The 25,744-nt window shown below is 32.2% G+C and overlaps 2 protein-coding genes across 3 annotated transcripts; both read left to right on the top strand.

Annotated features, from left to right (window-relative positions):
- The first annotated feature begins 1,702 nt into the window (after positions 1–1,702).
- LOC124543078 (ATP-binding cassette sub-family F member 2) lies at positions 1,703–10,988 on the top strand. Of its 2 annotated transcripts, none has more exons than XM_047121110.1 (12): positions 1,703–1,846; positions 2,077–2,242; positions 2,443–2,649; positions 4,041–4,229; positions 5,124–5,267; positions 5,866–5,989; positions 7,234–7,432; positions 7,679–7,858; positions 8,390–8,530; positions 8,738–8,929; positions 9,886–10,089; positions 10,654–10,988. In XM_047121110.1, the coding sequence occupies exons 2-12, from the start codon at positions 2,095–2,097 to the stop codon at positions 10,786–10,788; spliced, it is 1,863 nt and encodes a 620-aa protein (XP_046977066.1). In that variant the 5' UTR covers positions 1,703–1,846; positions 2,077–2,094; the 3' UTR covers positions 10,789–10,988. The 2 variants fall into 2 exon arrangements, with proteins under 2 accessions (XP_046977066.1, XP_046977067.1); XM_047121111.1 differs by having other exon boundaries at positions 1,773–1,930.
- A 3,886-nt stretch (positions 10,989–14,874) lies between these two features.
- Positions 14,875–16,675, top strand: LOC124543123 (ADP,ATP carrier protein-like). The gene is made up of 4 exons (XM_047121184.1): positions 14,875–15,200; positions 15,279–15,540; positions 15,628–15,859; positions 16,276–16,675. The coding sequence occupies exons 1-4, from the start codon at positions 15,017–15,019 to the stop codon at positions 16,516–16,518; spliced, it is 921 nt and encodes a 306-aa protein (XP_046977140.1). The 5' UTR covers positions 14,875–15,016; the 3' UTR covers positions 16,519–16,675.
- Positions 16,676–25,744: the final 9,069 nt, after the last annotated feature.

Genomic DNA, 25,744 nt, shown 5'->3' with positions numbered 1-25,744 from the left:
GATCATAGATAAATTCATAAGTAATATGACGCATCGTCTACATTTCCATTTGCCATCGTTCTGAGCGGAGCAACGATTTCGTGTTCTTGAGAGGTCAAGGCGCCGCACAAGGTTTAATCAATAACTTAATATTGACACATTACGAACGTCTCGAACGAACGAACTCTTATGTGCTTCCTAGTCTTTATAATAGAATTATGAGCACCGGTGCGAATTTGGATACTCTGAAATTAAGAACTATTAAATGAATTTATAGTAATAGATAGAACCAGACTTAAGGATTTAAATAAATAATGCAATTATTTATTTTTTGTTTCATTATTAAATAATTATATAAATTTCTTATTATTTTAATAGTTTGTAGCAACGAAGTACATACAAGTAATAAGTATTACCCGTCATCAGGGCGTAGAGCGCCAGAATGTCCTTAATTCTAAGTATTTTAACCTTCCTGTTTTTACAAAGTAACTTTGTTGGCGTATTTTTATAGCCACATATTGATTAATTTCTAGCTGTTCGCATAAACATAATATTTTGGCTATCATAAAATCTATTGATTGTGTGTTATTAATTGACCTAGAGGCTGTATAAATTTACTTTTTGCCTGTTGTTTCTCAAACACCTAATGTTCGTCTACTGAACATAAGTAAGAAACTAATAAAATAAACAGATTCAGGACTACATTTTAAATTTGAAGTACATTGGTACCTACCTACTAATTCGTTTGCTTATTAGTATCATAAATGTACATACACGAATATACAGTTGTTATACATCACAAAATACATCAATACAGAATTATAGATCACTGTTCGTGTTCAGTCATCTCAATTTCGAATTGGTTGTCAGTCGGCCATGATTCAATTCTACTGTAACTTATCTTTGGAGTATTACTTATTACTTTATATGGAATCACTAATACAATCGTATAGTAGAAAAAAAACCTCATCAATTCAATAAATCAAAAGGGCATTTACTGCAAAAGATTTTAAAGCAATTGAGTAAATTTAGTTGAACTAATTATTTTCAGAGCTGGTAACACTTTCAGCAAATGGTATCTCGAAAATGTTGCACCAACGTGAAAGACCATTATTTTTTTAGACCATTAATTTATTGAATTATTGAAGAAATAATTTTAATCAAAAGTTGTTTTATTACCTTGCTAAAATTTCCTCATTTAAATGTATCGATGAAAATATTAATACCATTTATACCATTTTCGGTGCGTGTACATTTTCTCTACACCTTAATTGCTATTTATTTTTTGATTTTATGTATTTATATAGCTGAAACATACCTTTTTTTAATGTAATTTTATTATTTTTATCTTTAATTTTGGACTGACTGTAGTACAAGTTTACAAAAACACTTACGTTTTTGTTTTAAAACCGATACAGTTTCGGCAATTTTGTCACTCGTCTCATGTCCGGTTTCAAATTTGAAAAAAAGGTAGAATTAAGATGTTAACAACAGAAAACAATAAATACTATATTATATACCTATAGAAAAAATTTATAATATCTCTCGTGTTGTTTTTACTAATCATAAATATATTGATAAATCTATAGTAAAAAACATCTCCAGAAACATGGTTAAAAGTTTGGCATATTAAAATAGCTTACAATAGAAAACTTGGACCAATAAAATGTGTCAAAAAATTTAGACAAACTTAATATGCGTACCCCATTGGTCACTTAAACTTACATGCGCATTCATTTTCCAGCTGTTAATGTCAAAATCGAATAGTCACAGACCGTCAATGCTTCGTTTAAATTGTCTTTCTTTTCTTCGCTTAGCTGCACGTGTAGACGCTGTCAACTTGCTTAGCATCGCATAAAATTATTAGGTATTCATTAATTTCATAAATTACGTTATCAAAGTTACTTCTAACGATCTGCTGCCTATAGACTCTTTTAATACGGGAATACGGGTAATTTCTTGAAAATCAAAGTAAAAAAAAGTGAAGTGAAGTAAAAAATATAACTGTAATGTAATGCTTTAGTCTATTAAAATCACTTTGAAGTCGACACGAGTTGTTCACGTGCAATATTAAATGGAATTTTTATAACTACTTAGGTCTAACCTATCAACACAATGCCGTCAGACGCAAAGAAACGTGCGCAACAAAAGAAAAAAGAACAGGCAAGTAATAGGAACAAAAAGCCTGTAGCGAGAGTAACTAATGAGGAGACCAATGGATCAACCAACGGTATTAAAGAAGACCGAGAGCTGACCGCTGAAGGTAACATCCAATTACGATTTTTTTTAAATTAGGATTACTCAATAGAGTTAAGATTTAGTTTACTAAACAGTAAAATTTAGTTTTAACTATCATTAAGCTAAAATCTTGTATGTTATAAAAAATAAATAGTTTGAGTAATTTTTTTTAATATTATTAATTAGAAATAGTTTGTCCTTGACATAAACTGTTTTTTTTTTCAGAGGCATTATGCTTAAAGTTAGAAGCTGAAGCCAAAATGAATTCAGAAGCACGGTCCTGTACTGGCTCCCTAGCTGTGCACCCTCGTTCAAGAGATATTAAGATAGCCAATTTCTCAATTACTTTCTATGGTAGTGAATTGCTTCAAGACACCTTACTTGAACTCAATTGTGGTCGAAGATATGGTCTTGTTGGACTTAATGGATGTGGTGGGTACCTTTATGTTACAATATGTATTACACACTAGATAAATAATATCTAGTTTTATAATTCCTATGCAAATTTATTTATTATTATTTAATCTGTGATATGGTAATGTTATCACTTTAACTACAATTTATTGGTTTATGTTGTTTCTCTTGACTAGAAACATAAACGATAATGAGAAGAAAACAAGTTGGTTAAATATATTTACTATTTTAAAATTTGATAAGTTTATTAGAAAATTTCTTTGTTAACATATCTATTTTTTTTTAAATCTTTGTACTTTGTTTAACTATTAATCTGTGGGGCTTAATACAGAGAAACTAAACCTAATCAAAAAGTATATATAATTGAGAGTGGATATCTTACAATGTAAAAAAATACATTTTTTATTTATTATAAACTACATAAAGATTTCAAACACATAAAAAGAACATCTATCATTTGATAAAAACATAACATCCTTTTTACAATTGGTAATAATGCTCTAATTGCTACTAAAATATGTAAGACGGCAGTGCACAGCAATAAGCCATGTCAAATCAGATGTCCGTTCATGGCATGTTTGAAATTAATATTTTAAATATTAATAGCTAGATAGCTTCTATTTTCTGCAAAGTTCTATCGATTATGATAAAAGCCTTTGATACACCGATAGAGCTAACCATTGTCTATTAATTATTATACAGTTTAGTCTCCACTATTTTCATGTTGTGATACCAACTGTTTTTTTTACAAAAAATGGTTACATATCTAAACTCAATTCGATTTGATTTAAAAAAGGGCATATATACTTATAGAATATTGTTATATATAATAATATATTTATATAATATGGCTTTTGCGAAATATCTTGTCTGCAATTCTTATATCTATTTTATTGTTTTGGTGCTGAATGCAAAGCTTTTGTGTCCTATGAACTGTGACGCGAAATGATTATGTAAAATCTACTATTTCAATTTAGAATGTTGCAGTCACAATTGCGAATTTTCTGTGTAAAAGTTGCGAAAGAAAATAGTCATTATCGACCTGATAATCTTTTTTCATTTTTCATTCTCATGCTTGCTTGAACACAACACTTCAAATAGATTGTATTTATGGCTTTTGTGTACATAACTTTAATTAGAGATATTTTTTTATAAAAAAAATGTTTTATATTGAATGTAATTTGAGGTTATTGAAAAGTTTAAAATCGTCATTTCTAGTATGTTATATATTAGCGTAAAATACTGATATGGGAAATTGATTAAGTGTATACATACACACTATAAAGATTTTATCGTCTAGAATGTTACTATGTCTAATTAAAGGTTGCTAGTAAAAAAAAATTAGTTAATAAATAATTGTTTTACATAACATTTTTATGTAGCTCTACTAATAAATATTGTTGTCATAGGAAAATCATCTTTATTGGCTGCGCTGGGACGCCGTGAAGTGCCTATACCGCAACACATCGACATTTTTCACTTGACGCGAGAAATGCCCGCCTCCGATAAAACTGCCTTGCAGTGTGTGATGGAGGTTGATGAAGAAAGAATTCAACTCGAAAAACTCGCTGAGGAGTTAGCCCAAAGTGAAGATGATGGTAAGGACCATATTTCGATGCTTATCCATATACAATTGTAAATATAACAGGTCAAAATGACACCAATCTCATCAATATACATATAAAACAAATGCGTTTTTAGCTACTACGATTTTATTGACAAGGTAGATTTTTTGTTATGGAAATGGTTTAGGTAGTAGTTTGTTAAAAATGTGATCATTTTGGGGTGACCTGAGACATTGAAAAAACAATCCTAATTAATAAATATTAAAGTACAAAATTAAAACAAACTAGAGTCGTTGATAAAATCATGACTTTTTATTATTTTAAATAGCTGTATAACCACGCACACAATGGCGTAGAGTGCGGTAGCGAAGAGAGGTGCACGATGAGTCAGTTTTATACATAAGGCGCGCCAATAGATGTTTCACATAACATTGCTACAGAATCGTTTATTTGTGTATCTTGTGAATTAGTAGATTTTATATGCTTGGTATCTGGAATACAAGCAGCTCTAACGACTTAAGTCAACACTAATGAATTCCAGTATTGTTAATTTGATATGACAATGATACATTTTTTTTGTAATAAACATTTTACTGAGAAAAAAACAAGTTAACATCAAATTTGTCATACTATACATATTTGTTTTTTTTAAACGTTTGATTTAATAAACTACATATCTTTGTAAAATATTTTATACGCAAAACCAGTAATTGACGACAGACACACATGGTACTTGTTGTATAAATATATTTATTTATTCATTTTATTATATTTGTTAACTAAAAATATCCCCAAATCGCATCTAAAAAAGATAATTATAATACATATTTTAAAATAATTAGTTTTTTACTATTATGTTTTCAATCATAAGATATAAAAAAAAATAACATTAACAATGGAGTAATGCTTATAATATTATTTCAACAGAGGCTCAAGAGCAATTGTTGGACGTGTACGATCGTCTGGACGACCTAAGCGCGGATACAGCTGAAGCTCGTGCCGCTAACATTCTACACGGTCTCGGTTTCACAAAAGAGATGCAACAGAAAGCGACTAAAGATTTCTCTGGAGGTAAAATTAGAACAATACCCGTTATAATCACAGTCTTTTGAAATGTTATTTCATAGTTGTTATTTATTTAAATTGTATTGTGTTGTGTTTTCTATACTTAACATCATTAACAGCCATGAAATTAATTAATTTACAATTACTTTCTAAAATTAGAAGTTTATTTGAGAATTATATAAAAATAATTATATAACAGCTGCACAATCTTTATTAGCAAATAATAGCAATGTTACGTTCCATGCAGCTTTAGTAATTGACTCATTTCGTTTAACAATAACAACAACAGCCTGTAAATTCCTACTGCTGGGCTAAAGGCCTCCTCTCCCTTTGAGGAGAAGGTTTATAACAAATTCCACCACGCTGTTCCAATGCGGGTTGGTGGAATACACATGTAGGCAGAATTTCTATAAAATTTGTCACATGCAGGTTTCCTCACGATGTTTTCCTTCACCGCCGAGCACGAGATGAATTATAAAGACAAATTAAGCACATGAATCAGCGGTGCTTGCCTGGGTTTGAACGTTCTAACCACTGGACCATCTCGACTCTATGTCGTTTAACAATCGACTGTTATAATTTGATGTTTACAATCTGTTATCAGGTTGGCGTATGCGTATAGCGTTGGCTCGTGCGCTGTACGTGAAACCCCACTTGCTTCTACTTGACGAGCCGACCAATCATCTCGATCTCGACGCCTGCGTCTGGCTCGAAGAGGAACTAAAGCAGTTAGTATTATTTTCAACAAGCGCTACCGTCGCGGTTTCTCGCACGGAAAGTGAAAACATATCAATTATGTTTACATTTTCGCTGAGAAATGTTTGACTTATTTTAAAAAGTTATATGATTTTATTTCATGTATGCCTTGATGAATGGTGTGCTAAAATTTGTTGTTTTTGATTTTTCTGCGCAATAAATCCTACTCTTAATCGAATTTTGCCAAACTTCCCAATCCTTGGTATGCCTCTACTTTAAATAAAATGTCCTCCAAATAATAGTTACTCATATAGCAATAAAAGGGACTATTTTTGTATATACATTATTTATCCATAAACATTTAATAAATTTGTGAGTAGAAAGCTATAAATAAATATGGACTTATTGCCTCGCTGGTCAGCTATGTGTAAGATCCCAGATAAAATTTATGGAGTTTTTCTTCAGAGATATTACCACTTACAGTCCAGAGAATAAAAATGAGCAGGGTGAAAAAGAAAGTAGAAAAGTACCTTTTTGAATTGTTTTTCCTTTGTCTGGTTTCTGTCTTCCTGTAGAAGCCCAGTCTGGAAAATCAGCAGTGTTTACATGAACATGCTTGCATGCATGTAAAGCAATCTTGGACTTTTACCAATTGTATTGAATTGTCTGTCTCATCCGATTGATGAGTAATTAAAACAGAGTGCACTTATATTTCAAATTACATTTGTGCTCTGTAATTTGCGCAAAAATTATAGATTTGTTGTTGATATTTACATTTATTGAGATTAATATTATATTATATATAAAAAAAATACTTCAAGTTTTTATAAATGAAAAAAATACCACTAAATTTATTAATTGATTTTTGTCATTTTAATTATAATGTAATGTTAAATGTTATGAAGTTAAATGGTATGTCCAACTGATTACATATTACAAAACCATATACAAGCTATTGGACATAACTACTCTCAAAGTGGCGGGGGAATTAAATTACAAATGAAATGAAAACAGACAAGAGACGGAGAAAAAAAGAAAACTTTAGATTCTTCGTTGTTCCACCCTGAATATTTGCCATAATTCCAAAAATCCCTTTTAATCCGGCCTCCTGTTATCCCTTAAATCAGGCCCTGAATGTTAATCTTATTTGTCAGGTCTCAATAGTAATATTTAAATATAGTTTTTTAAATAACAAATGTGATTAATAAACTTTTGTTTTAAGGAAATAACTAGATTTTTTTACTGTGTCACTACGATAAAATAATTTATTTTATAGATACAAGCGAATCTTGGTACTCATATCCCACTCTCAGGATTTCCTGAATGGTGTGTGCACAAACATCATTCACATGAGTAAAAGAAGGCTCAAATACTACACAGGTAACTATGAAGCATTTGTGCGCACGCGCATGGAACTCCTCGAAAACCAGATGAAACAGTACAACTGGGAACAAGATCAAATCGCGCATATGAAGGTGTTTTTCTTATGCTTTTACTATCTATATATTCATATTTTTATAACAATGTTCTAATCAATTATTTTGATTGATGTTATACTTAAATTGAAATTGATATAAAACTAATATAAGCATTTTAAAATAATTTTTATTTGTGCTCTATATTATGTTTCTAGCATATAACTTGGGATTTGTGAAGTAAGTATATAATAAAATAAGATGATAGATATGTGAACTAATGTTGCATTTGTTTGTTTCTATTAGAACTATATCGCGCGGTTCGGTCACGGTTCCGCCAAGCTGGCTCGTCAAGCTCAGTCCAAGGAGAAGACACTGGCTAAGATGGTCGCCCAAGGTTTAACTGAAAAAGTAGTCGATGACAAAATACTGAACTTCTACTTTCCCTCTTGTGGAAAGGTTCCGCCTCCAGTTATTATGGTTCAGGTTTGTAATTTTATTTTCTTCTAGTAGTAGATCCTTATTTGGAGTTCAAACGTACTTCATATCAAGTTTCATTAAATTAGGTTCATTGACAGACAATCAATAATTCCTGTCAATTTAAGAGTCGAAATAACCCAGTGGTTGTAACATCTTGACCAATGAAAGGCAAATCCAGGCAAGCACCTCTGAATTTTCATGTGCTCAATTTGTATCTAAAATTCATTTGGTGCTCGTCGGTGAAGCCAAACATCCTGTGGAAATCTGCATGAGAATCCACCAACCTGTATTGGGCAGCATTGTGGAATATTACCTAACGTTTTCCTCAAAGGGAAAGCAGGTCCTTAGTCTTAGTCCAGCAGTGGAAAATTTTCAGTATGTACAATGTATGTACATATTGTAGGTTCATTGGTTTCACCTTGAAAGTCAAAAGAGTTACTTTCGCATTTATAAAATTAGTATATAGGTTCTTTTTTTATACACTAATAGTTAAAAATATTGTTGAAGAAATAAATTAAATATATTAAATTGTTTCAGAACGTATCATTCAGGTATACAGACAGTGGACCCTGGATTTACAAAAATCTTGAGTTTGGTATCGATCTAGATACTCGGCTGGCTCTTGTGGGGCCCAACGGAGCCGGCAAGTCGACGCTCCTTAAATTACTCTATGGGGATGTAAGTTGACTCTACATTATTCCATTCAATTATTGATGCAATTTTAAATCATATCTATATATTTATACTTAATTCTTATATCTCTACTCTCTACATACTTTTCTACATACTCTTTACATACTCTATAAAAGTAGATCTGGATGCTCAATTCATTATTCAATTACTATTTATCAAAATGCATACACTAATAACTTAAATTTCTTTCAGCTTGTACCATCTACTGGTATGATCCGTAAAAACTCTCACTTGAGGATCGGTCGTTACCATCAGCATCTGCATGAGTTGCTTGACCTCGACCTTTCTCCATTGGATTACATGCTCAAGGAGTTCCCGGAGGTGCGGGAGAGAGAGGAGATGAGAAAAATTATTGGACGTTATGGATTAACTGGTAGACAGCAGGTACGATGGCTTGTTTCCAATTGGTTGTCTATATTTTTGATAAGCACAAATTTTTTAATTGTTTGCTGATGTGAATGGTAATAGTGTAATAATAAACATTATGGAACGCGGCTGCCTCCAATGTAAATGAATTTGACAGTACTTTGAATTTGTAGAAACCATTTTTATTTCAATATTATTTGTCATCTAGGGTTCCGTTCTTTTTTCTAGTAAACTACTTTTTTCTTTTATGAAATTGTATTTGAACTTGGTTATAAAATAATGTGTAACATATTTAAAAGGTTTTATATGTTATGCACACCCAACAAACCTGAAAGGTATGATTATTAACATTGTGAATGAGCGCAAAAAATGATTCTTTTACTTCAGTATGTTGCCTCTTATATTTTCAAAATAATGGAAAGAAGAGGCAACATAATTTTTTTCTATTTTTATACATTACTTAAAGAAAATCCTGGATTTTTTAGACAAAAACAATTTACATTTAGTAACCTATTATTTTTTTAAAAGTTATATAAAAGCATGGTGACATAGGACTCTAATTAACTTGACTTAATCATTTCATATTGATCTAAACTTTTATCACTAATGATATGAAACATGAGCATATCAGATACCGATGTGCTTGTCAGCTCACCAATTATTACTCAATAAAATGCTATTAACAGAATCGAATACAATATTTATAGACTTAATTATAAGAAATTAATAACAGTTTACAAATACAATATTAAAGTAAATTGTATATATAATTATAATAAATTTGCAATCCAAGCCTACTAACTTATTAACGATAGTGACATCACAACTAGAAATAATGAAGCCGGGTATTAAATATATAAAAACATTCTGTTATACCATGTTTAGTATGTTTAAGCGTTCCCGAAGAGATTTGACATTAGGCTGGTGACTAGGATGTCTAATTGGTTCGTGGTAAATATGTAAGCGTTTTGCAGGTGTGTCCGATGCGTCAGCTGTCCGACGGGCAGCGGTGTCGCGTCGTGTTCGCCTGGCTCGCTTGGCAGACCCCTCACCTCCTATTGATGGACGAACCTACTAACCATCTTGACATGGAGACGATCGACGCTCTCGCTGATGCTATCAACGATTTCGATGGTGGCATGGTCTTAGTCAGCCACGACTTCAGGCTGATCAACCAGGTGACCTACATTTTATTATTTATATTACAAGTACAAGTTGTTATGTGACCACACCCACTCTGTTTGTTGGCTCTTGTCACCTGACATTATTTGGAATTCAACTATCAAGATTTTCTCTGTAACCAACTAACCGCATTAAGAATATCATTGTATATAATAATATCTTGTTTAAAAGTTAGTGGTTCATGTGCGAATATGTCTACTGTAAACATAATAAAATGAAGTAAGTTCTATGTAATAATGTATACACTATACGCAGGTTAAGAATATGAGCTGAGGTGAAACTTTACTAACCGATGATTTTAGGTACAAGCCCAGCCAAGCTCCACTATATATATGTGCTTAATTTGTGTTTATAATTCATCTCGTTGAAGAAAACCATCGTGAGGAAACCTGCATGTGTCAAATTTTATCGAAATTCTGCCACATGTGCATTCCACAAACCCGCATTGGAACAGTGTGGTGGAATATGTTCCAAAGGCTCTGCTTGATGGAAGAGGAGACCTTAGCCCGTTAGCAGTGAAAAATTTACAGGCTGTTACTTTACTTTACTTTTATACGCAGGTGGCGGAAGAAATTTGGATCTGTGAAAACGGAACCGTCACGAAGTGGCAAGGAGGTATCCTGAAATACAAGGACCACCTGAAATCGAAAATTCTACAAGACAACGCAGACAATGCTGCCAAATTTCGCAAATAAAGCAATAAATAGTTAAATAAATAATTAGATATGATAGTGTTCATGTAACAGCCGTCTTAAACACCTTATTAAAGTTAAGCTTCTTTCAAATCAACACTTCTAGAGATGATAGATTTTCTTGTCTTTTTAGATTGTATGCATAAAATTGTGAAATTTACCACAAGTATTTAATGCTTAATATACATATTTTTTAAAACAGAGCTCTCTGATTTTACTCATCCTTATAATAACATCTTGTAGGTACAAATTTTTATTACTTTTTAATAATATAATCTATTCATTTTATATTTTGAATGCTTGCTGGATAGGTTACTATCGCGAATGAATGTTGCACGGGTTTATTCACAAATGTCACCCAATATATACCAGTGTTTTGTAACTAAATATAAATTATTTTGAGTAAGTTCCCTTATTTTATTTGCATGTTTTTTTATTTATATTTATATTATAAATTCAGTCACATTGTGATACAGTCACAATTATATATACATCGTAAAGTGTTGCCAGACAACTTGTCTGGTTAAAAAACTCATTATTCAATACATTGTTTTAAGCGAAATGTATTTTTTTTATAGTTACTATTTATCGAGCTTGCACAGTTACAATTTAATACTACCTTCATTTTTTTATTTTTGTTTATACACATTTATAGTATACAATTATTCCAAATAATTTGGCAATTTGTTAAACAGCTGTTTTTTAGATTTTATATCATTTCTTCTTTAGCAGTAGTAAAGACCAAGCCACTAAGGACTAAGCTAACTAGTTGGTTCATTCCTACAAGATTAGTAGACAAGTCTGTACAAGTTGTATATTTGCACTAAGTGCTATTTAAGGCCCGACAAATCTCTCTTAACTAAATACAAAAAAAAAAAATATATCAGAGCACTCACTCATAATTTTTCGAATGACGTTTGGGAAGTTTTCGTTCCTTGGTAATTCATTGTATTCGTTAAACACACTATGTGTTGCGTCATAGTAATAGCAATGTTTACAATTTTGAATATTGCTTATACTATTGAAGCCATCGAAATATATTTCTACAACACGTTATATGCTATGTAAACAAAGACGAGTGACAAGAGTTAAAAGTTACATCATCGACTTAATAAAATTTTAAAATGACTACAAATACTCATACAAATTATGTTACATGATACATATATCAAAGAGGCCTTGTACCCCTAAACTAGGAGACCCTGTATCGTAGTGTCCAATAACTCCTGACTCCTGAAAACACAATCATTGCTTACATTTTTAGACTTATTATTAAATTAACATTTTATTTTTAATTATTTTAAGAAAATATAAAGTAGGGAGAATAAAATAGAATACAAAAATATACCAAGCTAGTGCGGAAAGGAATTTTTTGTTCTACATGTACTATACACATATACACAGCCTTAGTAGGTGGGTCTAACGAGATGAATTTTGCACATGATTTTCGCATGAAAAGAAGGTACACTCGAGAAGGATTTCTTGTAATGTAGCTCCTGCGCGTGACTAAATGGGGGATGATATTTTGTAGGGAAATTCGTAATAATAATTGAACAGATTTATGTTAATGATTTAAAGACAGATTTCAAAGCACCTTTAGAAAATTCATCAAATAAAGGGATGAAAATTAATATAAAGGATTGCATATAACTTCATTATTATTTAAAGTTAAACTGCTATTTTGAGTAAATGCACGCAAATCTATAATATTTATCCGTCAAAGCGTTCTTATAAAGTCAACATCGTTGGGTGATATCGACGATATTTTAAATTTGTCCCTTATGGTATGATGTTACAGTTTAAGATAGAATTATGTAAATTGTTATTTATAGTTTTTGATGCGTCACGTAAGGTGACTAAGCATAAGTTCGCTATTTTTAAGTTACTAATGTGTAAATCGATATTTAGCATCTGGTTTACTAAAAGACAGTACCTAGTTTTAACACTTTTTAAAATCCATTCCATAAGGGACGACAGTTTGTACGAAAGTCCCTCATTTTATTTATTAGAAATACGAAAAACTGTCATGCGTCTATTATCAAAAAAATCTTTTACTTTCAAATATAACTAGATTTTATTACTTTGAACTTTGTCTAATTCAATGTAGCCGTTGTGTTGTAAATGCGAACATATGTACATATGTATTTAATAACACTCACGATAAGACTAGTCATGCTGAAAACTTCAGTATTATTATCATCATCATTATATAATTGCATAGTATAAAACAAAGTTGTTTACCGCTTCTGTCCCCATGTATGCTTAGATCTTTAAACTTACGCAATAGCAATTGATGTGTTTTTTTTTAATAGATAGAATGTTTCGAGAGGAAGGTTTTTATATATAATACATGGACAATATAGTAAAGAAACAAGATAAAATCTGTAGTATATTTAGTATCAGCATTGCACCTGTGCGACGACGGTGCGGGTCGCTAGTTCCTAATAAATTTCTAAATTTTCAAATGCTGAAAACAGCCCAAAGAAAATCATTTTCAATTTTATTTTTTCATGTTTCCACTTACATACACAAAATTTTGTGTGCCAGTTAACTTTCAAGGTTAGGATGTTCATCCTGTAAATGATCTTTTCAAAACTTTTGATGAACCCAAGGGATTCACTCGTACAGGGGTACGAGGTCTGGGGCGCGTCTGAGGTCTGAGTCGGATGTGGCAGTAATTAGAAAGTCGTTCATAACATCATTAGACGAACTAACAGCAGTTGGGACTTACTTCAACCTTTTGCAATTGGAGAGTCTTATTTAACTTTCTATAATGTTTTCTGGCAGTTTCAAGGCTCACCGGATGGAAAGTGACTACCACCGCCCATGGACATCTGCAACACCAGGGGGCTTGCAGGTGTGTTGCCAGCCTTAAAGAAAGGAGTTCGCTCTTTTCTTGAAGATTCCCATGTCGTATCGGTTCGGAAAAAACGCCGGCGAAAGATGGTTCCACACAGTGGTTGTGCGAGGCAGAAAATGTCGAAGAAATCGCGCTGTTGTGGATTTTCGGACATCAAGGTGTTGGGGGTGAAACTTAGAATTTTGACGAAATGTCCGAAGGTGAAATTCAGCAGCCGGGATTAATCCGAACAATTCCTCGGAACATTCCCCCTGAAAAATTCGGTAGAAGATGCAGAGTGATCCAACATCCCTACGCAAAGCCAAAGGATCAAGGAGATCGGAAAGGGCTCGATCGTCGATAACTCGAGCCGCTCTACGTTGGATGCGGTCAAATGGAAGGAGCTGGTACTGGGGAGCACCCGACCAGAGGTGAGAGCAGTACTCCATGTGAGGCCGAACTTGCGCCTTGTAAAGTTTTATTCGATGGGCCGACGTGAAACACTGTCTCGCCTTGCTGAGCACACCGAGCTTTTTTTAAAGCCAATTTGGCTTTGCCTTCCAATTGACCGCGGAACTGAACGAGACTCGAAATATCAACACCAAGTATTCCGATACTACATGTAGCGGCATCGGGATTATTATATATTATTGATTAAATACCGCTGAATGATACCTCCAATTAAACTGTATCATATTTCAACCAATGTGCCTTACACATACTAGTAATTTTTTGAGTAGTTTTTGTTTCGTCTTACATATGAATCAGTCTCAAGAAACATTTGCAAAAGCAGTTGGCACAACTGCTAAATATATAAGTCAGCACGAATTTAAAAGAATTTTATATTTCTATCTCTTTTGCATTTGTCTATTCTTACAAACGAAAAGATAATGCGGAAGTGTGGTGGTGTCAGCATTCAGTTGCCCTTCAGAACAGTCAGGTGGAGTTTTTAAATAAAATTGCTCAATTATGAAAGTATTTTCGACATTTTTTGTATTCTTCTATCACTGAAGTTTGTTGTTGTAAAACATATTTTTCAAATCGACGCTTGTAATTTCAAATATTAAAGAATGTAATGAAATAATATAAATCGAATAGAATAAATTTTGTTGAAACTTTAAATAAGTAAACAAAATAATAATTTATTAAATAAATAAATTCATAATCATAACCAGCCATCACGCTTCTGTATTTCACTTATTCTAATTTCGAACATTTAAAAGTATGCCATCCGTCTTTTATAAGTTTCTGTCATACTTATTTATTATCATCACATATTTTTAGAGTAAAATTTAATTATCGTGTCAAGTTTTGAGGAAAGTACGATTAATAACATTGACACGTGCAACTGTGATGATCTTTGAAGTTAAATAAATACAAGATACTCACACCATGTCGAAAGATAAAAAAGAGGGCGCTCCGAAGGCCGACTCCAGTGCTTTCCTAAAAGATTTTATCGCAGGTGGTGTGTCGGCCGCTGTGTCTAAAACTGCAATGGCGCCCATGGAGAGGGTGAAGTTAATATTGCAAGTGCAACACGTGTCGAAACAGATAGCTGAGGATAAAAGATACAAAGGTATAAGCAATACAAGCTTAAGTCTTACGTGTTTTGCTGAGTGTATATATATATATATATAATATGATGTACTTTTAGGAATTGTTGACGCATTTATTCGCATACCGAAGGAGCAGGGCATCGGATCACTCTGGCGAGGAAATTTAGCGAATGTTATTCGGTATTTTCCCACGCAAGCGTTGAATTTTGCGTTTAAGGATGTATACAAAAAAATATTTCTTGAGGGTGTCGACAAAAACACCCAGTTCTGGAAATATTTTGCCGGTAACTTAGCCTCTGGTGGGGCAGCAGGAGCGACGTCCTTGTGCTTCGTCTATCCATTGGATTTTGCTCGAACCAGGTGGATAAAATATCAAACATTTTACAAAAACTTTAATTTTATTAATGAATGAGTTACAATAACTAAAATCAATATTAATCCTTTAAGATTAGCAGCAGACGTCGGAAAAGGCAAAGCGAAAGAATTTAATGGTCTAGTTGATTGTTTAATGAAAACCTTAAAAACAGACGGACCCATGGGCTGGTACAGAGGATTCGTGGTGTCCGTACAGGGTATTATTATTTATCGAGCAACGTATTTTGGATTGTTTGATACGGCTCGAGGAATGTTGGTTGATCCGAAGAACACTTCGATATTTTTCACTTGGCTTATAGCGCAGGTAATTTTTTTTTGATTAATGTCAATAAAAAAATTGTGAATAAGGAGACAATGTCATCACAAATGATTGAAAGGGCTTTTGACAAAATCTCAGTATACTATCCTGTGGCTACATCAAGGGATATTTTCATCAGAAAGATAATAAAAGGAGGTGGAATAGTCCTATAACTAGTAAAGGTATATCTTGTAATTCAGCACAAGTCAGCTTGTGTGTATGAACAAGACATAAGATTTTTTGGTTCAAAGTTCAGCGTGATACGTAAATGCGACTATCGTCATCTTTTTCATGCCAGGTGTCTCCCGATCTTATCGACGCTAGTTATTTAGGGCGTGTAGAGAATGGCCTCCCGACGTATTAGTGTGTTGTGATCTCTGATATTAGTGTATTATGATCTTGTGTATATTTGTCTTTTTTAGACGGTAACTACGATCGCGGGTATAACATCATATCCTTTGGACACTGTGAGGCGGCGAATGATGATGCAGTCGGGTCGCCCAGTACACGAGCGTCAGTACAAAAGCACTCTGCACTGCTGGGCTACTATCCTCCGCACAGAAGGGCCTGGCGCCTTCTTTAAGGGGGCTTTCTCTAATGTTTTGAGAGGTGCCGGTGGTGCCTTCGTCTTGGTGTTATATGACGAAATTAAAAAACTTCTATGAATCAGTTATATGTCAACTTCAATTTCATAATATTATTGAGGTAGAAGTAATGCGCTGAATATCATTTGTTGAATATAATTGATTTGTAGGTGGGACGTGGAAAAATTTAAAACGTATGAATTTGATAGGTTCATGTGGTTTATAAATTAAATATTTTAATTAATATGTATTTCATTCGGTATGTCATACGTGAATCATGAAATTAACTATAAAAGATAAGTTGGTGTCGCAAACGCGATGCCAAACATAAAACTTATGATGAAATTATATTATTGAAATCTTTTTACGGAACCTGCTCGCGGGTAAAACTGCGACAAAAATTGTAATCCATAGAATTTAGTTGGCGCGCACGCACTATTGATATTCATGAGCAACATAACCGCGGTTTCGCGGTTTTCAACCATAGTGCGTGCGTCTTGCGTTTGTAGCATGTCCATTACGATGACAGCAATTTTTATGTCCGGTTGCCTTCGCTACTTTACTTCATCGAACTTATTAAAACTGTGCCGTAATGTGCTCGACACATGCTGCCATGTGCAAATGTTGAAAAAAAAGGATTGTTTTTTACAATATCACAAAGAAAAAACAAAATTGACTGCGTTTTAAGTCAACATTTTCGAAAGAGAATAGCTGTGCCAAAATTTTCCCAGGATGTGCTATTTTACGTGCAGATGGAAAAAATGAAAATGCTCGAAAATAGTATATAACACAACACGGGGCGAGCTGAACTACATCATACTACGTATAAAAAATCGTACCGAGCCAAAGGCGAGACTTCGAAAATGTGGACTTAAAAAAACAGTCAATTTTATATTTTCTTTGTGATATTGGAAAAAATACCTATTTTTTTAATATTTGCACATGGCAGCACATGTCGAGCACATTAGGGCACATGGTTATGGAGGCGAATCGGGGAATTTTCGGCAATACTCGAGCGTGGCAGTTAAGATATGAGAGATGCCTTAGACCAAATAGAACAACCTTGTAAAGTATTTAGCTCTATATTGATGTTAATGTTTAAAGACTAAATTGAACTAATCTGACAATAAGTCCTTGACGCCGCCGAGTTATAGGGTCGCCAACTTGAAAAAAAAAACGTTAATTCGGCATTCTCGAGCGTGATTTTTTATTTTGAAGAATATAATCTAAAACTTACTAAAAATACAAAATCCGCCGGTTTCCGCATGACCGGAAGTGTGGAGGAGCCATTTCGTTTTCCTAAGAACGCGTTGCGGCATATTAGTCGCGAACGATATATTTTACAAAAAAAAAAGTTTAAATAAACAAAATAGGTTATTTTATTTTACACAAAAAAGGTCTCTACATTTTTGTACTAAGATACGTTTTGACTTGAATCGTCATAAAAACTCAAACTCCCGGTTTTTTGAGTATATCTCGAAAACTGAGGGTGTTAAAAAAAATGATATGAAATAACGACGATTAAATTATGTGACTTTTATTATATCTCAATTTTTTTTTCTAAAGCTTTTCGACAAATTTCGTGGATTCGGAAAAAGTTACGCGTATCTGTATACAAAAGTATTATTAACATGTATAGTTTCATGTATGTATATTATTCAATTTCGTTTTATCAAGGAGAAAAAAAGAAAAAAAAGTACCACAAAATCCTTTTTCGCTCAGATTAAGAGAACCCACCAACATTTTTGTCAGAATAAAAAAAATATCCTCTCAAGATACCGAGATAAACCTCCCCTATGAAAATCTGACTCTCTCGAGTATTTCAAAAAACTTGTTTTTTTTTTCCATTTTCAAAAATTCATCGTAACTTATTGTCACACCGAATTTTTTAATACAAATTAAAAAATTGCGGTGTCTTCATAATCATGGTTGTAGCGCTTAACCGCTAATTGGAAAAAACCGTGATGCGTTACATTTACTTACTTAATAATATTGGTCGAGTTAAAAATAATTATGATATATTAGGAGTACATGAGTTTAATTTATAAAAAAAAATACATCATTTTTAACAGTTTTGCATTTTACCTATAGGCCGAAGATTTGTGACGAGATAACATAGTCACAAAAAAGTCCAGGTTGCGATGCTATGCACAAATTTTATTTTATAAAATTATTCTCGTGACATATTATTGGAGAGGACAACTGTATTATGTCTACTTTGTTAAAAAAAATTGATACATTTAAATTCGTACTTACCATATATATTATATTAATAAAAAAATAATCAATTATTCTATAGAAGTATTCACCTTGATATATTTACAAAAGGGGGTAGGAGGAATAAAACAAAGCCTTTTGATTTTTATATAACTATTTAATTGCATAATGAGATGTGTGTGAACTTAGCAGATCATTGTCCAGCAGATCACAATTAAATGTGAGTTCTGTTAGCATGCAGAAGAGTTCTATAGTTCCTGATAGTTTTTAGGAATAGTTCTGGCGTTTTTACCTTAAAAAAAAATTGTCGACGAAATGATCTGCTAACTTCCCGTAGCATATCATTTCCCAGCAGATCAAAAATAAATAGGATATCTAAGCGCATGTAGCTGAGTTCTATAGTTCCTGATACTTTTTAAAAATAGTTCCGGTGTTTTTACGGGGAAAAAACCGTTTTAAACGTTTGAAAACATTTTTAAAAGCAGGAACTCTTTTGTTTCTGATATAAAATAATGATAAATATCAATTAAAACTCGTAATTAAGTTAAAACAAATATTTTACTGTCAGCAAATCATGGTAGAGCTATTAACTTAACGGACAACTAAAATTCAATGGTTAAAAATTATAATAATCAACACTAAAGGCTAGAACTCCCTCCATTATCACAGACACACACAGCTGTGGGATCTGATACAAAAACTCATTTCGAGTCGAAAAATTGCGTTTCAGAATCAGCAAATCATGGTAGAGCTGTTGAAAAGCCAATTTTTTGTTATATCAATGTAATTTACATTCTGATCGTGCCTGATGGCCTGAATTCTTTAGTTCCTGACACATCGGTATCAGAAATGTAATGTGGAAGTGGTTCCGAGTCCAAAACTCGCATTTACGTACCAGCAGAACATGGTAGAGAAATAAAAAACATCATGGTAGAGAAATTAAAACATTCGTAATATTTTATTTGATTCTATTCAAACTTAAGTCATCGCTAAAGGCTAGAACTTTTTTGTTTCTTATGAATGGGTATTAGAGGTGCAACATAGAATACTTTTTAGGGTCAAAACTCGCATTTAAGCGCCAGCAGATCATAGTCGAAAAATTAAAAATTGGAAAAATTCTACTTAATTCTATTTCAAATTATATCATCATCATCAGTGACTGGATGACCTCTGCCAAAAACAGAACCAAATGGAGTTCTTTGGAGGAGGCTTTTACCCTGAGGGGGTCCACAAATTAAAATAGTTTAATTTACTTTAATATGCTAAATTTTGGTGGTTACAATTTATGTTTGTGGAATAAATAAATGTAATTTCAGTAGTTCGGGATGGCCAAAATAATATTATCGTTTTACAATGATGCTTCAATGTCTCTATCTTTCGTTAGAATGCCCCACGCTATAGTCCAATTGTTTTATGTTGACAGCTCAATAATATTTTAAATAAGAAATAGTGTTACATGCCAGTATTAAATGCTATGCCATATAAAATAATATTAATTACAGTTTTACAAATTATTGATCAATTAATTACAATAATAATTGTATATAATAAAGTAGATTCAATAGCTCCTGCTATATTAATAATATTATGCAATAATAATGTGATATAAATTATGATATAGAATCAAATGTCATAAACCGTCTTGAAGGCTAAGGTTACTCTCGTAACATAAAGCTCTTTTATTATTATTACTATTATTTAATTGCAATAATTAAATATATTTGTAGGTTATACTTATTGTTATTACAAATATCGATATTAAATTATTTTAGAGTACTTTAAGTTAGTTACAGTTGTTCAGTTATTTGATAAATAAAAAAATAAATAAAAGAATGAGTGAAAAATTAAGGTATTATAATTTAGAATATATTATTATATTCTTTAAAATTAATATTTAAGCGCCACAGACGATTAAACATTTAATTATTTGGATACCGTTCTCAGCAAATATCGACTTAAACATTGATAATAGAAATATTTAACCCCCCTTTTTTAATAACCTATATAAGATTACAGATAGATCGCTATCCCCGATTGTCATTTAGAATTTATCTATCGTTAGTATACGTTTCACAATCAATGATAAGTACCATCTATCTTCGACCAACGATAGATTACTTTCCCATCTCGTTGACGGATAAGCGATTGACATTACTAGTTTACATTATATAAGAAAATGCCAAATCGAAGAGGTGGGTTAGCAACAAAGATATATGGGTAAATAGGAGACGAGGTAACGACACGGTTTTTAACGTTTTTGTTAATTTATATCTATAGGTGTCATAGCGGTAGTTATGGATGTGCTACGCGCGTAGAGCGTGTAATCGTCGATGACAAAGACAATTACATATATTGTATGGTAAATAATAATCTTGGTGGTGAGGCTCTGTGAAAGCTTGACGTTGCTTGACTTGACGAAGTGACGCCCACTCCTTACTGCAGTAATACTTAGTATTGTTGTGATTCGGTTTGATGGGCGATGTGGCCCCAAACCAACAAGTGGGTTTTATGAAAATGTACAAGATAAGAATAAAATAATAATTAAAAACAATCTTATAAAAATATTTGTATTATTACAATGTTTGATCCACGAATATAATAACCGCGCCATCCCGTTTCAAAACTTGGAACCTCCATGGAAGTGTTAAGCCTGTAATGTGTTGCTCTGTAATAATTATTTCATATTTTCGTAGGTGTAGCGACGACCGCATCCAATATATTCTATTATATATAGCGGTATTTTTATATTATATATAGCGGTGTTACTCCTGTTAGATTTGGTATTACCGGGAACAGTAATAATGTTTTATTCGCAACTAATGTTGTTGATATAACTTCTCGACTTTACTAGAATAAAAATTTAGCAGTAATGTTAAAAACTTAGTTGAGGGGCTACAGATGTGCTACGAACGTAGAGCTTTTAAGATGGATTGATGTACAATTCACGTAAGGCAAACTTTCATCTAAAACATGCAGGTTTTCTTCACAATTATCAAACGTGAAGTTTCAGTGGACCTCTGATTATATTAAGTTTATAGTATATAGGTAGTTAACCGTACATCAAACCTGTGTACGTGTGAAAAGGATAGAAATGGAATGCGTGATATCTCGTTTTTACATTTATTCACGAAGCTCTCATGTTATGCTACTGTCCTGGTACTTCCCTTCTCTTTCAGCGCCTGTACAGCACCTGTACTATGACTACGTATTAAGTCTGTTTTTCCATATTGGAATCTTTGAAATTAACCCATTGCGAAGAAAATTTTATGTATAATAGATGTTACAGACATTTCGATATCTTATTAGGTTTTTTATTTTATAAAAAGTAATCATTATATGATCAAGATATTTTTTTACTGAAATTTGAATATTTCATAAATTTCAATATATGACAAAAATTAAGAAAAGTTTCAAAAAAAATTTAACGAGTGTTTTTGTTCGGGATTACGGGATTTATACTCAAATTCAAATTCTTTATTTGTAAAATTTTTGAAAACAACAAAAATTTCGCCACTGGGCATACAAATATAAATTGGTACACATTATTACTTTACATTAATTGAAATATAAAAAATATAATTAACTGCTAAAACATTAAAAAAAAAGTAATAATAATAATAAAACATTAATTAAAATATGTCGTAATTAGTTTTAAATCCTCTTTGAGTTTTAAATACTAAAACTAATGAGCGTGTATTTATTGAACCAATGACGAAAGTAATACGCAAGAGACAAAATGTACTAACTTAACTTTTTGTACTAACTGACATTAAATACAGTGAGATGGCGTTTTGCAACATTCGTACTCAAAAACAAATTTATAAATTATTCGCAGGAAATAAGCTTTTAATGTCGTAAATTATTTACAATGTAATATGTTTTTTTAATAGTTTCGCATTTTCTCTCTAAGCCAAATAACTTGTGATGAGATTACTCTGTCATCCATAGAAATACTAATAGATGGCGATGCATCACGACGAATACATATATTCTCAAATCTCATGGTATCCTGGTAGAAAAGCGCGTCGAACTATTATAGAGAGTAGATAGGCATCATAGACAAGCATTTTTCTTCTCCTTGTTTATTAACATCTTGGTCAAAAGTTTTGAAGTGAGAATCAAAATTTAAAATTAACAATTTTACTCAAAAGCCAAAAAATAAATACCAATTCGCTCTTAAAATATTGTTAAATCCAGTATTTAAATTAAGAAATCTTTAAGAATATCTTTATATTATATTACATAATTATAAGAAGTATTTTTTAACTTCATCAAAAGTGAAAATTTACGTATGTAGTTGTTGTAGTTGTGGCTACGGGTGGAGAGCGTATAGACGTCCACGTTTCGACTTTTTGTTGATAACTTAGCGTAAAGTTTTGAAGTGATAGTCAAATTTAAATAAACAAATGGTGCTGATAAACTGCAAAGAAAAAACAAACAACCACTCAAAAACAATTTTGAACACCTAATGTGTAACATATATTAATGACGTTCGTTAAAATGGCAATATAGAGAAGTAAATTTAAAACATAACAACAATAAATAAATTTAATAACAAATTTAAAAAGTTACTTGTATAGGTGTTGTAGCGTTGGATACAAATGTGCTACGGCGTAGCGCTAACAGGCGTCGATGAAATATATGATTAAGATACATACATTTGAAAAAAATCTTGGCCATAGGGTTTTGTGCAAACCTATATGGTACCTATTCTTCATATATTTAACCACAGAGCACCAATATTTGTTTCATTTCTGTTTAACGTGTGAGTGAGGTCGTGTAACCGTAGGCAGGAGGCCATGCCTATCGGCAGTGGTGGCCACTTACCCACTTACCCACCAGTAACCGATATGGTAGTCCGACAAACCTTTGCCTTAAAATAAAACGAAAAACAAATTTAATAAAAAGTATTACTACTATATAAGATAAAAATAGATTATAATTCAAAATACATTAAGTCATTTTTACTAAAATATTTCTACAATTACAATATTTGTTCCGCATATGCAATAGCCGCGCCCTTCCGTTTCAAATCTTGGAACCTCTATGTGAGTGTTGAGCCTGTAATGTGTTGCTCTACGGAGCCTACAACAATTACGTCATATTTCTTATAAGGTAAGAATAAATAAAGCGGTGGTACTCGTGTAAAATTTAGTTTTCGCAGTATATAATGAAAATTTCAACATTTGTAATACATGGCCTAGTAGCTCAGTGGTCAGAGCGGCGGGATATTTGGCGCAGGTGGTGGGTTCGATTCCCACGTAGGCCGCAACCCCATTTTTAGTAATTTTACTAAATAAATATTTGAGTAGTTTTTTATCTTTTTGACTTTACTACTGCTAGGTCAGTTAACATAGCCCATAAAGGTCAAGTTATTAGTATTATTGTGATTTTTTGTTATGTGGTTTGGGACATTAAAATAATAACAAATTAAAATTTTAAAAAGGGTTGAAAGGGTGAGACACGTTTTTGTTTATAACTTTGTGAAAAAAAATGTTAGATGGTTGAAAATTGGACAGAAGGTAAAAATAATTTTAACTTATCTTGTATTAGAATTAAACCTTTTTGTTTAGAGTAAAATTAGTTAGAATGAAAGAATATCTTTTGAATAACAGTGATAAAATCTTGTTTAAACGGGTTAAAATGATTATAGAAAATTGTTAGTTAGTAATTAATTTAACTGTATAATTTTCAAGTGGTAGTCAATTTTCTTTCTTTCTTTTAAATAACGAAGCTTTAGTTCTTATAGTAAGAGCCTTTTAGTCAAAGTAAAACCGCTATTTTTTTGCGTTGTTTGCTTGTGGAGAATTACTGTTTTTCGTAGCTACGCGTTTTCCCTCTAGGCCAAAGGATTTGTGACGAAATTACATTGTCATTCACAAAAATACTACTAGATGGCGATGCTCGAGCAAATATATCCTCAATCTCATGGTATCCTGGTAGAAAAGCGCGTCGAACTAACGTAGGACGTAGATAGGTATCATAGACAAAATGTTGTTCTGCTTTTGTTTATTTATCTTTTTCTGACAACTTGGCCAAAATCTTGGAAGTGACAGTCAAAGATTTGTCCCTTTATTTTAATGAAATAAGTCATAAAATAAAGTAAAAAATCTTTAAGTTAACCTATACATTATTATATATAATTATTGAAAAGTAATTTTAGCTTAATAAAAAAGTTACTCGTAGTTATAGTCACAGATGCCTACGGACGTAGAGCTTACATTTGTCGATAAAACACATATAGAAATAATAAGCAAAAGACTCTCCGTGCTCTCTGCAAGCCATCCCGTCTGTTACTTTGTAATTCGTTATATCATCATACTCATGGTAATTTCTACCAAAAACCGAGATAATGAATTAATATAATAATTAGCACTAATATTTAAGTTAAAGTTACGTGTAATAATAAAATATTATATAATTAAAAACACGTAAAGTAAGATTTGTTACAATATTTTTTCCACGAATGCAATAACCGCGCCATCCCGTTCCAAAACTTGGAACCTCCATGTGAGTGTTGAGCCTGTAATGTGTTGCTCTGAAGTAATTATTTCATATTTTCATAGGTGTAGCGACGACCGCATCCAATATAGGGGTGTTACTCCTGTTGGATTCAGTATTTGCAGGAACAGACATAAAATTCAACATTTTAGTACCAGGCCTAGTAGCTCAGTGGTCAGAGCGGCGGGATATTTGGCGCAGGTGGTGGGTTCGATTCCCACGTAGGCCGCAACCCCATTTTTGTAATTTTACGAAATTAATATTTGAATTATGTTGTCTTCTCGATTTTTCTCCAGTAAATATAATTTGGCAATGTAGCATAAAACTTAGTTGTGTCGGTGGCTACGGATGTGCTACGAACGTAGAGCTTTTATGCGATAGTTTTTTTTTGTTAAATATTAGACTATTATATATATTATATATGAATTAGCGAACCTTTTCTTCAGGTAATTTTATTAAAAATTACGGAATTATATATTCCGTAATTTTTAACATGATATGCTGTGATCTGATAGAAGAAGCAAATAAACAAGGTTTGGGTGCCAGGTGCAATCGCATCTGCTTAAACTAAACAAATAACATAAAACAA

Source organism: Vanessa cardui, chromosome Z, assembly GCF_905220365.1.
Source record: "Vanessa cardui chromosome Z, ilVanCard2.1, whole genome shotgun sequence".
Classification (NCBI taxonomy): domain Eukaryota; kingdom Metazoa; phylum Arthropoda; class Insecta; order Lepidoptera; family Nymphalidae; genus Vanessa; species Vanessa cardui.
Note: the sequence above shows the minus strand (reverse complement) of the source record. Positions and strands in the feature narration are given on the sequence as shown.

What these genes read in the sequence shown, in the direction of transcription:
- LOC124543123 (XM_047121184.1), top strand. Translation starts at nt 15,017, where the DNA reads ATGTCGAAAGATAAAAAAGAGGGCGCTCCGAAGGCCGACTCCAGTGCT. An exon ending in TTGGATTTTGCTCGAACCAG is followed by an intron (nt 15,541 to 15,627) that starts GTGGATAAAATA and finishes TAATCCTTTAAG; the next exon opens with ATTAGCAGCAGACGTCGGAA. An exon ending in TCACTTGGCTTATAGCGCAG is followed by an intron (nt 15,860 to 16,275) that starts GTAATTTTTTTT and finishes TGTCTTTTTTAG; the next exon opens with ACGGTAACTACGATCGCGGG.
- LOC124543078 (XM_047121110.1), top strand. Translation starts at nt 2,095, where the DNA reads ATGCCGTCAGACGCAAAGAAACGTGCGCAACAAAAGAAAAAAGAACAG. An exon ending in CTCGAAGAGGAACTAAAGCA is followed by an intron (nt 5,990 to 7,233) that starts GTTAGTATTATT and finishes TTTATTTTATAG; the next exon opens with ATACAAGCGAATCTTGGTAC. An exon ending in TTAAATTACTCTATGGGGAT is followed by an intron (nt 8,531 to 8,737) that starts GTAAGTTGACTC and finishes AATTTCTTTCAG; the next exon opens with CTTGTACCATCTACTGGTAT.